The following is a 15372-nucleotide window of genomic DNA, read 5'->3' on the forward strand; positions in this document are numbered from 1 at the left end:
GGCAAAGAATAGACATTGTATTTAAAGAAAGAAAGGAAAACAGAGAAAAAGAGAGAGGTTAGTTATTAGTATGACCAGAGAAACTATTTATTTAACAGTGAAACAAAATGCTGTTACCCCCTGGAACTGATCTTCTTCCTGAAATCTTAATTAAAACCAATCTCTACCTATTAAATGTTTGGAAAACTGCCACAGTTAGCTTTATACATTCATTTTGTATATGGAGAAACTGTGGCTGGCTTCCAAAGAGAGTGAAATCGATAGCATATTATCCACAATGTAAACACAGAGGCTCCAGTTTGCACTCTTCCTGTGTTCCTAGAACAGTGGCACCCAAGGGACAATCCACCCATGGAGAAGGACAGCTGTGCTTACAGCTGCATGCCCTCTCAGCCAGTTTCACCAGAGAGAGGAAACTCCAGGTTAAGGAAGCTGTCTGGGAAATGTTCTGAGTCAGTGCAATTCAATGAAGGACTGAAAACTGCAGTTGTGCATTAATAACAAGTGTAGGTAAATGATTCATAGGTTAGCAGGAACAATTATGATTTTCTATTATGGACATTTTCAAGATAAAAGCTATAGAATTTTACTCAGTGGTTCTCACATCAAGCCTGTAGCTTCTGGTAGAGCCTTAACATTCTTTTTCTCTAACTTTTCAGAATCTCATAATGTAAAAAAAAAAAAAAAAAAAAAATAAAAAATTAAAAAAAAAGTTCACTAGCTTTAGTTTATATTTCTTTTACAGCAGCCTGACTCATGAAATAGGACTGTGGAGATAACCTGTCATTCCCCAGATGATTACATTGGGTTAGAGCTGAGACGTAATAAAGTATTATAAAAACTTTCATAGGAGAGCTACTAACTTCATTCAGTACTAATTACATTACTGACAATAAGTTAGACGCAGTGCATACACTTAGTAAGATACAATCCTGAAAAGCTTACAGACAGTTCAGATAAAAAAAGGTGGAAAAGAAAAAGAGCTACAAAAAAGTGAGGTGATTTGTGAAAGGTGACATATAACAAGACAGGTTACTGTCTCAGCTACAAACAGATCAGTCCCTGTGTGCCAAGCAACCAGCAAGGTGAGCCCCTGCCTTTTTCTTATGTGTCAGAAGTAGCAGTTCACTGTCAGATGGAGTCATTGACTCTCTTCCTAGCCTCATGTTCACAAATAGAGATTTGTGTTTTCCATATTGACAAACTTTCATAGACCATAAGCTACTTTTTCTTTAAAGTCTACAGCAAAAGTCCTTTGACAAGATCATTTCCTGTAGAACAAGTTCACAATAAGACAGATATTTCTTCAACTGAAATAACAATTCAGATGTTGTGGTACACTGAAACAATTAGTGCCTTTCATTGTTCTACATATAAGAGTTTCACCATATACAGGTTTGACTGTGCACATATAATAACAGGTTAAATCAGTGTGCAGCTATACTAGGAAAACTATTGTGTACAGAGAGAGTTTTACTGTGACTTTTTTTTTCCTCTAGAATTATGTAAGTCAAAGGAAGAATTCATATGATTTTTTTTAATGAATATTATTCATTAGTTTGGGGGGGGGAAGTGATTCTGTACCTATTTCAGCAGAAAGGGATTTTTTTTTTTTTTTCTCACATTATTTTGATGTCATTTGAATAATAATAATATAAGGAACCTCTCATCTGCACATTCAGCTGCTGCCTGCACACTACTTATCCCATGAAAAGGGAAAGACTTGCATTATGCAGGTCTGCCAGTCTCTTAATGCTCATTACTGCTGTTTTTCTCCGCTGGGGCACAGAATGGTTTGAACTGAAATTGCAGAGACAGTTAACTAAAAATTATTCAGTATGAATTTCATTCACTGCTGATGCATTTTGTTGTGTGCCTTGCTGTTTAACAACTTAAAGGTCTCTCATACATTTTTTTGCCAGTGATACCCGAATTCTTCCAGACTTCACTGGTAACTGGGAGCAGGAGACAGTCAAATACATACAGTGCTGTGGCTGTCTAGTACAGGTGTTTGTTGTATGAGATGAGCTTCCTACTTACTTTACCATCTGAAGGGAAAAAGAAGCCACACTAATAGCAAGAGATTTAAAAATAGAGACAAATGCTAAATAGAAAACACACAGCAGAGAAATTACTGATTTCAGCAATCAGTGAAAGGAAGAAAAAAAAAATACATATTTCCTTCAAAAATTACCTATTTTGATTTGCCCAAACCTAGGCAGTGAATAAATATGGGAAGAATTTCTTCCCCAAACAAAACTTAAAAAACAAATGAAACCCTTTCTTAAATGCTTCATTGGTATCAATCCCTACTGACATGAGTTTTCAGTAGTAAAATTTTACTTGATATAATAAATGAGTTAAAGATGTTATTGCATGAAGCTTTTGAATGCCATTCCAAAGATTCCTTGTTACTTTTAACCCCAATTTAATGACTTCTATCTTCACAGACTGATCTTTAGATTATTTAGAAGAATGAAAAAGAAATTGCACAATTTTTTTCTAACATCTGCAGTATTCACTCTCTTTTGTCAAAGAGATTCGAAAAATTAAAAGCAAGCAGATATAAAAAGGGTTATCTCAAGTGTCTGTACAAAACATTTCTTTTCTCTTAGTTAAATTTTTGAAGATTTTTTTTTCTGGGATATTTCAGCAGCTTTATTAAGTGTTATCTGGTGAATTGATAAGAAAAATCTAGATTTATACTCCTTGAAACTCATACTCATGATTGTTATCACCTTTTTAATTGAGGTTAATCTTTTTTTAAACTCTTGGAACTGACATACAGTTATGGCTCGTTGACAGAGTAAATGTTTTGGTTTTCATTTGTCTTTGCTTTAAAAGGTTGAATCATCTCTGCTTAAATCTGAAGGAAAACAATCTCTACAAGTTTAGAATATGTCATTCCAGTAGTTGAGATCTGAACACCTGAAAACAAAGGATGAAAATATTTACACAAGCTTTAATTTAATATCCACAGCTGTTATTTTCATGTCAGAAAATACTTTTTTTTTCAACGCAGGTGACCACCAATGATACATTATCCACAGGGATGGATTGCCTGCCCTTCTACCGCTCATCTCCTGCATGTGGCTCTGGTGATCATAGTATTCTCTTTGGAAATCTGTCAGCACTAAATCCAAGACAACAGATCAATGGCTTAACTTCTTTCCTTGATGCTTCTACTGTTTATGGCAGTACTCCTGCTGCTGAAAACAAACTGAGGAATTTAACAAGCAAAGAAGGCCTTCTTAAAGTAAATGCTAAATATTACGATGACCATCGGGAATACCTGCCTTTTACAGACCAGATCCCATCACCTTGTGCACAAGATTTGAATGCAAGTGAAGGTGAGAGAATTGAATGCTTTATGGCTGGGGACACCCGCTCCAGTGAGGTCACATCTCTGGCAGCTATGCACACACTATGGCTGAGAGAGCACAACCGCATGGCCCGAGCCCTCAAAAACATCAATGGCCACTGGAGTGCTGAGACAGTCTACCAAGAAGTACGAAAAATTATTGGTGCTCTGCATCAGGTTGGCTCCTTATTTGCTTATCTATTTGCTTATCTACACATTGAAGTAAATACCATAACTGATATCAAAGCAGAATTGATGACAAAACTTCAAACATGTATCTGCGGGGGACTTTTGAGATCATGAAACCTTTTCTTTGCCACCTATTTCTCCACTTCAAATTTTGAATTTGCTCTGTTTCTCACTTTCCTGAATGCAATGTCCTGGTCCTTAGTGTGGCCAGACCTCTCAGCGTTCTGATTTTCATGGCAGTTTCTGTTCTGCTGCATCTTTTTTCCAGCTTCTCAGGTGTCTATTTGCCTTTTGAAGAGGCCTTTTCAGATGCATTTCTTTATAGGTTGTTTGGGGTTTTTTTTTAGTAAAGAAAACAATTAAAAGTAATGTCTCTGTATTTACATTGAGTTCAAAATGCCTACTTTCTCATACATATATAAATTAATAACTTCCCTGCATAAAAATGCCTGTGAAGTTCTCAATAAAGCATTAATGAATAAACTTCAAGGGCTACTCTTGATAGGAGATATTAATATGGGAAAATACTGAAAAAAAGAGACCATAGGAATATTTATATTACACCCAAAATTAGAAAATTCTATTTCTACACAGCATATTACTATTTTATTTTATTTTATTTTATTAATTTTATTTTATTTTATTTTGGTTTATTTTGTTGTGGGTTTTTTTGTTTTTGTTTTTGTTTGTTTGTTTGTTTGTTTGTTTTGGGTTTTTTTTGGTTTTTTTTATTATTATTATTTTTATTTTACCTCCTGAAATAGCTGTGCAGGCTTTAACTTAGAACCACAGAACTTCTTTTTTTCCTCTCAGTGCTTGTATTCAGTGTGGGAGGACACGTGTACACAGCAGGCCACACTAACCATCACATACCAAAAGCAGAACCTTTGCTGGTTCTCACATAAAATGAATGGCACAGATCTTCTCACATCTGAGGTGTTCATTGTGGCCCACAAGGACTCCTACTCCCCCTGCAGGCAATTGCCTCTTCAGCTTTCTTGGGCTTCAGAGGATAGTTTCTTTCATTGGCTTGTCTTGGCAGGTTTCACACCTGGGCTCAGGTTTTGGCTGGTCTCTCTGGTGGCCTTGGGGAATGGACAATCCCATGAGCCCCTTTTTGACGGTTTGGTTACTCATGTTGCTCTACCTGATGCCGTTCCTCCAAGCCTCACCAGGGCCTTTGTATTTATGGAGATTTGCCTTTAATTAGACAACCTAAGACACAGCAATTCAGTCTGTCCGTTATAATCCATAGCAACAGATGAGCAATGCTCAGAATAAACTGAAGGCTAGGGGACATATCTATGCTTTCTGATACTTTTAAATTATTTTTTTTTAGTTACAAAAGGAGACTTTTTTAAAGATAAATTGGGGAAAGAGGGAAGAAAATTTCACTGTTCTGATAAAACACTTTTCCTTTCTTCTGCCACAATTTTTGGTCAGCAGAATACGTAGAATATTTCCTTTAAGAAACCACCTATGTTCTCTGGCATGTTGTTATTTTCACTTACAGATAGATAACTTCAGAAAAGTAGCATACTTCATTTAACTGTATTTAGTCAGTCCTTTTGAAAAGTTTGCCTTTTATATATATATAAGCATACATATATCTATTTGTTTTGTTTACATTAATCATGTCTGCTCCTTTTCTGTAAATCTGCTGTTTGCATTAAAATAATGGCACTGACAAGTCAGAAGGGTTGTTAATACTTGTTAGAAGAAAATACAAATCCAAAAGTGGGTCTCTGAGCATTCATACATTTCTGATTTATGTCCACTAACATTATGGCTTGAAAGAAAACACATTGTGCAAGGCAATCCACTACATGAATCAGGGCTACTCATTATTTCTGCCAGTATCACAGGCTAATGAGATTTGCCTATGGCTCATTAGATGCATGTTTGAGTTATATCTATCTGGCTTAGAGATATTCATTCAAGGGAGATAATTGGAGTATCTCTATTAATATGATATGCTAACCAGCACACTAATGACAGCTCCAGTTGAAGTTACCTTGAGATTTCCCCTATAAAATTTTGTCTCAGTTGCTGCACATTTCTAAAATTCTCTCTGTTTGGAATGAATACTTTCAAACACAATTTTTGCTTGTGGCTCTGTAATTATAGAGAGTTGAACAAAAAGCCTTCCCTTCATTCCAGAATAAGAATTTAAAAAATCTCTCTAGACATACTGCTCCTCCTGGAAGCTTTTTTGGCACCATGAATATCTCTAGTGCCAACCACTTAATAATAGAAACTTGACAAAGTTACCAAACATGACAAATGCCTGTTGATATCCTGCAGAAAACAGATTTTTTTCATTGCATTGTGGACATGTTTCACTGATAAGTAGTAGTTTTTATAACCCACAACAGTGGTTAACTCTCCCCTTGTATTTTATGGGAATGATACATGCTTAACTCTAAAGTATTAACACTGCAGTATACAGTGTAAAAATACATACCCTGATTTGCCTAGTGTTTTGTGCAAAAAAGACATTTTTTCTTTGTTATTTACTAACTGAAATGACACTATCTGCTTGATTTGCTTATTCTTGTTTTGACAGGTTAAGTAAAATTAGGATTTCTCCTTTTAAACTATTTGAAAGAAAATAGTTTAAATTTGCTTTCCTTAAAAAAAAAAAAATAAAGAAAAAGAAAAAGAGAGATAAAGAAAGTGTATATGAAACAGGAAAAAAATGCTTAATAGTCCAGCTGCTACAGTCTTAACATTAGTACTTTTTATGATGATTTGCAGAATGAAACTGCATGCACATGTGCTCTTCCTTCCAGAGACTGTTTCCCCTGATGGGCCATTTGGATTATGAAAGCTGAACGATATGGCACTAGTCAAAGTGAAGCAGAAGTTTTGTAGATCAATCTGAATCAAATTCTCGGCATCAGAGAACCATCTCTTAATTAATGGAGTTGCTACCAGTTGATCCCAATTACAGCTAACAGCTGCCTTTATTTTTTGTGTGTGGATAGGTGTTTTTTTTCATTTCCTTCTACATCTGCTTGGTTCTCTGAGTGTCTTGCATTCTATTTCTCTGCCATTGTCCTAGGTGTGGGTTGAAAGTAAGTGTCTTCTGAGGCTGACATATGTTAACTACAATTATTGGACTCAGCATGGCTTACTTAGATGAAACTTGTGAAATTAGAATGCTAGATAATTCCTGAGTTTAAACTCTATGAAATTATATAGGATAAATAGGTAAACTATAGATGTTATAAAAGGGTATGTGTTGCACAATATAACTCATTTATAGAGTATCACATTGTAGATGTAGTACATTGTAGAGTAGTTCAGACTACTAATAGAGTGTTCATTTTTTATCAAAACTTCAGCTCTCATATAATCACCCTTTACATAAAAGTTTAGGACTTAAATACTTACAGTGAGAACTTCAAACCAACTGTGTGTAGCACTTTAATGAATTAAATATCATTGTTATGTTTTGTTGTTCTTTATTATTTATGTTGACACAGTCTCCCACAACATCCTCACAGCTAAATTGAGGAAGTGTGGTCTGGACGGTCGGGTGGTGAGGTGGACTGCGAACTGGCTGAAGGAGAGAAGCCAGAGAGTTGTGGTCAATGGGGCAGAGTCTAGTTGGAGGCCGGTATCTAGTGGAGTGCCTCAAGGCTTAGTACTGGGACCAGTATTATTTAATATATTCATCAATGATTTAGATGAGGGAATTGAGTGTACTATCAGCAAGTTTGCTGATGACACTAAGCTGGGAGGAGTGGTTGACACGCCAGAAGGCTGTGCTGCCATCCAGCGAGACCTGGACTGGCTGGAGGTTGGGCTGTGAAAATGTGATGAAATATAAGGGAAAGTGTAGAGTATTACATCTGGGTAGGAACAACCCCAGGTTCCAGTACAGGTTGGGGAATAACCTATTAGAGAGCAGTGAAAGGGAATGGGACCTGGGGGTCCTGGTGCATAGGAGGATGACCATGAGCCAGCACTGTGCCCTTGTGGCCAGGAAGGCCAATGGCATCCTGGGGTGTATTAGAAGGGGGGTGGTTAGTAGGTCAAGAGAGATCCTCCTCCCCCTCTACTCTGCCCTGGTGAGACCGCATCTGGAATATTGTGTCCAGTTCTGGGCCCCTCAGTTCAAGAAGGACAGGGAACTGCTGGAGAGAGTCCAACGCAGGGCGACAAAGATGATTAAGGGAGTGGAGCATCTCCCTTATGAGGAAAGGCTGAGGGAGCTGGGTCTCTTTAGTTTGGAAAAGAGGAGACTGAGGGTGATCTCATTAATGTTTATAAATATATAAAGGGTGAACGTCACGAGGATGGAGCCATGCTCTTCTCGGTGACAACCAACGGTAGGATAAGGGGTAGTGAGCTCAAACTGGAACACAAGAGGTTCCACTTAAACTTGAGAAGAAACTTCTTCTCAGTGAGCGTAATGGAACACTGGAACAGGCTGCCCAGGGAGGTTGTAGAGTCTCCTTCTCTGGAGACATTCAAAACCCGCCTGGACGCTTTCCTGTGTAACCTCATCTAGGTGTTCCTGCTTTGGCAGGGGGATTGGACTAGATGATCTTTTGAGGTCCCTTCCAATTCCTAATATTCTGTGATTTCTGTGATCTTTCCCAAGTGGAAGAGCTTCATTCAATTGGTTCTTCACTACCTCAGTGAGATACTATTGCTTTGCATGGAATTGAAATACTATTCCTTCCTCTGGCCAATGGCAAATATGAGTTTCACTTCTAGTCACTTATTTTTATGATATTTCATGTGTTTTTACATTATCTCTTCCAGCCTTTAGTTTTCCTTTTCCCATCGGCTGTGCCCCATTCACACTTTTTAAAACACTAGAGGGGTTTTGACAAGCTAAGGCTGCTGAACCTTATGAAAAGAGATATGAATTTCTTATTTTTTGCATCAAATTTGAAATAACTTTTCACATGAACAAGAAATTCTCAAAAATAATCTGAAATTATGCAACCTATTTCCAAATATCTAATGTATGGCTGACTTCTGCTGGAGGAGTCCCAGCCTGGAAGCAAACCCAGCCAGGGTACTTGCTGAGTTCATAAGGACACCTGGGAATCCCTCCTGTAATTCTGCCTTCTGAATCAGAGGGAAGTTGCACTTCAGGCTGACAGCCTGTTTAACTTGGAATATATTACCTTCCGTATGAAGATAGGCTGAGAAAGTTGGAGCTGTTCAGCCTGGAGAAGAGAAGGCTGCATGGAGACATAGCAGTACCTGAAGGGGGCCTATAAGGATGCTGGGGAGGGACTCTTCATTAGGGACTGTAGTGATAGGACAAAGGGTAATGGGTTCAAACTTAAACAGGGGAAGTTTAGATTGGATGTAAGGAAGAAGTTCTTTACTGTGAGGGTGGTGAGGCACTGGAATGGGTTGCCCAGGGAGGTTGTGAATGCTCCATCCCTGGCGGTGTTCAAGGCCAGGTTGGACAGAGCCTTGGGTGACATGGTTTAGTGTGAGATGTTCCTGCCCCTGTGAGGGGGGTTGGAACTAGATGATCTTAAGGTCCCTTCCAACCCTAACTATTCTATGAGTCTATGATTACTGTGTTTTCAGGTCAGGTTTCAATTACTTTCCTATAAACAGTGCACATGTGATTTATATGACATAAAATCTGTACAGAACCTTTTTTGACAGTCTTGGTAATCACTCAGATTCTGTCCCTGCCTGGGTACTTAACAAGTAATCGGATAAATTGCCAGGAAATCTGATTTTTATTTTCTCTGATATGACTACCTGAATATCATTTAAATCTTAATCACTCTGTTACTCTCTGGTCATACATACTACTAAAGTAATTTAAACATTAAGCATGTAGGTTTCTGTTTAAAAGACAGCACACATTTATCATCATTTTCATGGAATTATACCACTAAAACAATTACTGTCAGGAGACAGTAGAAATTTGACATTATTGATTAAAATTAATTTCTCCATGAGGCTTCTACAGAGCTTGGAGTTGATGCTGCGGTGTGCTGAACATATGCTAAGAGAAGCTTGGATTACAAATAATTTCTTAAATGTCACAAGGAGTCGAGTCCACCCAGAACCTTGCAGAGCTCATCATATACACATAAATCCCTTGTACTGCTGCAAACATCTGAAAGTTAATATTCATAATTAGATTCAAAGTAAGGAATAAATGGTAGAGCAATTATTTGTACTTGTTTTTAATTTCTTTTCCATATACTGCCTTTCTGGCTCTGATTTTACTGACATATTTCTAGGCAAGCATGTTCCTTTGTTTCAACAGGTGAATCTCAGTTGTTGAAGAAACACTGTATTGAAATATTAAAGTAAATAAACCTTTCAAATCACACTCTCAGATCAAGGAGTGCATGCAAAGGAATTTTAACAGAAATAGTTTTGATGTTTGTCAGCTGTTTATGCCTTTTTAAAACTTATATACGGGTCAGGTAGAAGAACTTTTAGCAAGGCTGTACTTGACTTCACGCAGACAAATTCAGGCAAGGTACGTTCAGAGACTACACAAATACCAGATGTTTCTTTAGATGTGGTTCTATGCCAGACTCCAGATTTTTTTTTGGCAGTATCATATTCTGCTGTATTGGTAACATCTTAGTCTGTATTGTTTAAAAATCACCTTTACCTGATGGAGTCTTATTTAGCCAGTGGAAGATTCCACCAAACAGATGCCTCTCCTAACTTGAGGCAGGCATAAGACCCCTTTTTACACTTAGTCCTTTGATTTTCAATTCTGAAAACGGCAACCTCTTTTCTCTTACTAAGGAAACAAGAAATGAAGATCTTGCCTCTGAGTAAAATTAAAAATCTGAATTGCCCTTTCCTTCAGTGAATCTGGCCTTTATGAACCTTGGGGTTTTATTTACAATGAAACAAAAAATTACAGTCATATCAGGATGTTTGTGTCTATGGCTAGTTCTATTTAAAGTCTTTGCTTGTAAAAACTAGCTCTGAATCTAAAACTAGAAAGAACTCCCATCTTGCAAAACTTTTGTGAATGTAGAAAAATGTTAACTTCTCAAATGATAGTGTTAGTATGAGCTTCTAGTAATTATTTTCTTCATATGCTGTATTAAAGAAGCTGTAAAAAGAATTCTAACCTATTGTCTTCAAATATTTTGTTCACTGCATGACCTAATTTAAAAACATAAAGAGGCTTTTACCTCTGCCTTCTAAAAAAGGTGAGCCAATTCTTGAGAGATTTGCTTGTCTCTGTGCCGTGCCTAAAATAAAGATGCAAGTTTTTCATAAGGTCATTTTATGCCAACTAGCTTTTCAATATGCACCATATCAAGCTCAAAGTACATTTGTCTGCACATTTTATTGCATCCTATATCAAATCTATAAGGTATTTTATTGAGTTCAATATGTTCTGTATTCATCCCATTACACTTCATTGAGTTCAGCCATGAGTTTATTGAGTTTTGTCATGATTACTCACATGATTTTTTCATGCAACTGTAATACTGTTACCTTACAAAATCCTTTGACAGAAGGTGTTTATCAGCATTTTCATTTTTGAAGTGTGTTTTTGAAGAATCTGTAAATTGGCTTGAGTTTAGCATAAGAGGTCCATCAAGGGATTTTGGGCACCATAATTTTAAAGCCTGGTCACTTCAAATACTTAGCAGAGAGGATCTGAATCAGAAATATGTATCTTAAAATCAAATCTCTTCATATCTACAACCATTTTTGAAAGACTTTATAGTAATTCATGCTTTCTTTGCCATTTTAAAGGGCATTACAATTTATATCATCTCAATCAAGGCTTTAAATCTCAGCACACTTCTTGTGAGTTGGATTACCGCCATGTATTCTAAGTAGCAACACTTGGTCTACCATTTATGCTAAGAGCTAACAGAGACCTGATTGCTGCACTATACTGAGCTGTGCCACTGATTCTCTTCTGTCATTTGTATCCTTATTACAAAAATAAACTGACATTGTTTGCCAGTTTATACTGCTCTTAGTCATGCCAAATGCTTGTGCATAGATGAGTGAAGAAAAAGACATTTAGCATCCAGGAATCATTCCTATTCATCTATAAAAACACTGTATGATAAATGTTTCTTTTTTCTTTTCTTTCAGATTATTACTTTAAGAGATTACATTCCCAAAATCATTGGTCCAGATGCTTTTAATCTGTATATTGGCCCTTATGCAGGTTATGATCCCACATTGAATCCTACAGTTTCCAATGTATTTTCAACAGCTGCCTTTCGTTTTGGTCATGCAACAATCCAACCAATAGTAAGGAGATTGAATGCACAGTATTTAGATGATCCAGAATTCCCAAATCTTCATTTGCATGAAGTTTTCTTTAGTCCTTGGAGGCTCATTAAAGAAGGTATGGTTTTATTTAAAATGTTTGTGGCTTTTTTTCCAGAATATTGTAACTTTTTTCAAAGTTACTTGTCTTGAACTAAGAATAGGAACATTTATTTAATTACATCATTTATTTAAATTGTTGAATAGGTTCCAGAGTACTAACATGAACTGGAATGATTATTCTGAGTTAAATAGTTGTCTGAATCAGACAACAGTTACTCTCCAGATTAAAGCAGTCTGGCAGAATGACAGTATACTGATGATTGATGATGAAGATATTTACTTTTTTTTTTTTTTTTTGTGGATTATTATATTATCAGATTGCAAATTTTCTTACACATGAAGAAGAAAATGGAGCCTTTTCATATCACCATTACTTCTATTTCAACCTGAAAGAGATTTTTCATGTGTTTGAATGTAAAACCTCTGTGACCAATTTTTAAAAACCATGGAGACATACATGCATTCACGTGTGTTAAGAAAGTTATAATGGTTTATATATGTGATGTAATGTTATACTACTTTTGTGTTTAAAGGAGGCTTGGATCCTTTACTGAGGGGTCTTCTAGCACATTCAGCAAAACTGCAGGTGCAAGACCAACTGCTGAATGAGGAGTTAACAGAAAAACTGTTTGTGTTGTCCAATAATGGTTCACTCGATTTATCATCATTAAATTTACAGCGTGGTCGTGACCATGGACTCCCAGGTCTATTGATTTTTCTTGAATTTTCTTCCAACTGGTAACTGAATTGTAACAGTTTATATTTGGGATGTAATCCTAAGCTTTTAAATAATAGTTTTGGTAATCAGAAAAGTAACTTCACTCTCTTTTTAAATATAAGTTGATGATATTCTTAACTTTTATGGAAACAAAATTTTCCCCAGCATTTGAAATTAGAATAATCCATTAAATCTGGAATCTAGAAGGACAGTACTAGTGAGTGGATCTGGGTGTGCTCACTGTAGGTACCTAAAGCTTGTTCTTGCTGGAAGCAGCTCCGGAGGACTGGGGTTTCTGCCTGCAGCAGCTACTTGCCATCAGTGGGCTGCCCCCACTCTGTGGGACAAGACAACTTAGACACAACCTCATTGGCTTTACCAACCATAGGAAGTGTTGAGATGTCTCCATGTAATGTATGTGGTGTACATGTGGTGTACATGTGATGTAGATGGCTTAGTTAGGTGTACACCTCATTTTAAGTATTATTACATATTTGTGCCTGGCTTTTTCACTAATTTATTTAGTCCAGTCAGCCCAGGACAAGATTGAGCTAACAGTCAAGGATCGTTAGCTCATCAGGCCATGGGTGTACTAGCTTAGAGGAAGACTGCTGGAGCTGAGTTTAATTTGATTACAACGGCTGTTAAAAAAATGCAGTAAGTTCCCAGTTCTGTGTGCTTCTGAGAACAGAAGCAGCAACCCTCATCATGGCAATCAGGGCCTTTCTATTTTTAAAGGTGCCCTGCCCTGCTGCCTGAGCGATCACTTTTCTGCATGATTAAGAAACAAACATGGCCTGCCTGCTCTTCTATTCTTTGAGCTCGACATGCTAGTCGTGAAGATAGGACTGGCTGATTGTCAAATGGCATTATGTTTCTGGGTGACAAACCTCTCCATTTCTCCTGTATGACTCCACAGCTAAGAATACACAAGTTGTTGGCCCTGGACAGTAGAAATGAAGTCTGACTCTGCCTTGGAGTTTAAAGTTCTTGGCTATCCAAGGGTAGAAATGGAGGCTTGATGTCCCAGACCAGAAGTTAATGTTTTGTTGGAATGTCGGGGAGTTTAATTGCAATGATGTAAAAACAAGTAAAAGAAATCTATTTTCCAGACAGCTGGGCATGTGCCCGGGAATGTGACACAGCTTAGTAGAGTGCTTTAGTTACTAACTTCGTTCAGGTTATTTTCTGCCCATTCTCATCTAACTCCTGTATTCCTACTCTGGAAATCTCAAGACATAGTGCATGCTCCTGTTATCTATTATCATGTTTTCATTACTTAAATATGGGAGAATTGTTTAAAGCTTTTGTTTACCTTCACAAGAATGATGCAGCAATTCACCCTCTAGTTTCAGATCCTGCCATCATTTCCCTGATCAATTTAACCAATAATAATAGTCCTATATTTAGACATAAATGCCTATGACTATGGTTAGGGTTGTCAGAATCCAGTGCTTATAAATTTATTAATTTCATATATCATGCTTAACAATCAACTGTAATCTTCTTTTCCACAAAATGTTTACAGGTTATAATGACTGGCGAGAATTCTGTGGCTTACCAAAACTGGAAACTCACACTGACCTGAATACAGTAATAACCAATCGAAATGTCACTGAAAAAATCATGGAATTGTACCACAGTCCTAGCAATATTGATGTTTGGCTTGGTGGTCTTGTAGAAGACTTTCTTCCAGGTGCTAGAACTGGTCCCCTGTTTGCATGTATAATTGGAAAACAAATGAAAGCACTAAGGGATGGTGACCGGTGAGTTCATTCATGCTGTTGAAGCATTTGTGTAAAAAATGCAGAAGCAATAGAGATTTTACAGATATTTGAGGACATTTCCCAGAATGTAAGACAAAATATGCTTTAAACAAATTATTTCCTGCTGCTTCCACATTTTTATCTTAGCTCCTCAGTTTTGTTGGGTGAACTTTTGCTTATTCTTCTTCAGTCTGTGTATAGTCTCAACTGCAGATGACATGGAGATTTTTTCTACAGTACTAAGGTGTCCAACTTTGCACTCCAAGTGGAAATGCAAGTTGCCACCAGCAATTAATTGTGGCAGGGGCAGCTAGCTTCTGTGTGAATGGATATACTACTGTGCAGCCTTTAACTATCCAGTCCCTGAGGCCTACACTGGACTCAGGAATTGGAAGAACCTAGACATTTTCCATGGCAACCAGAGCAAAGTCAGAGAGGATAGGCAAAGAGCTGTAATTCAGGCATCCTAGAGGGAATAATAAAAACACCATGTACCTGTTCTTATGTGAACTGGGACTGCAGAGTGCTCCCAGAATTGCCTCATTGGACACAGCATAGGATGTCCTTTCACGTAATCCTGCACTACCACCACCAGGATCCTGTGCCAGTACAACACTCCACACCAGGAAGGAAGGAGAAATGCAACTTCAGTCACAAAAGGGTGCAAGATGCAGTTTATATCTTGCTGCTGCTCCTGAAGCAATTATAAAACCAGCTTTTTTTCATTTCCAGCATGTACTTGTGCAGTAATTTTGAATCTCAGGAGAAGACTAATTTTAAACTGCTCTCACCATGCTATCAGTGGTGTTTTAAGTACATCTAGTCCTCACGCTCACCTTTAAGCTCCTTTCATAAGTCACTATTGTGGAAAGAAACCATTACGTAAATAAGCATCCGAGGCAGAATTTAAATCTGAACTTTAAAAAATGTTAATTAATTAGCTCACAGGAAAAAGAGATGTTAATCATAAAGGTGGTATCTTATTAGCATAAACTGTATAGGCAACAAACTTT

General features: G+C 37.2%; 1 protein-coding gene across 1 annotated transcript in view; it reads left to right on the forward strand.

Moving 5' to 3' along the window:
- The window catches only part of TPO (thyroid peroxidase), a gene marked incomplete at its 5' end in the record, with an annotated part of 42812 nt that overhangs the window by 20254 nt on the left and 7186 nt on the right, over positions 1-15372 (forward strand). Inside the window, 4 exons of the mRNA XM_080615927.1 lie at positions 3023-3538; positions 11633-11891; positions 12409-12579; positions 14122-14359. Coding sequence (XP_080472053.1) covers positions 3023-3538; positions 11633-11891; positions 12409-12579; positions 14122-14359 — 1184 coding nt within the window. The remainder of the gene's footprint in view (positions 1-3022; positions 3539-11632; positions 11892-12408; positions 12580-14121; positions 14360-15372) is intronic.

The sequence above is a fragment of the Psittacula echo genome, assembly GCF_963264785.1.
Source record: "Psittacula echo genome assembly, chromosome: 4".
Taxonomy (NCBI): Eukaryota; Metazoa; Chordata; class Aves; order Psittaciformes; family Psittacidae; genus Psittacula; species Psittacula echo.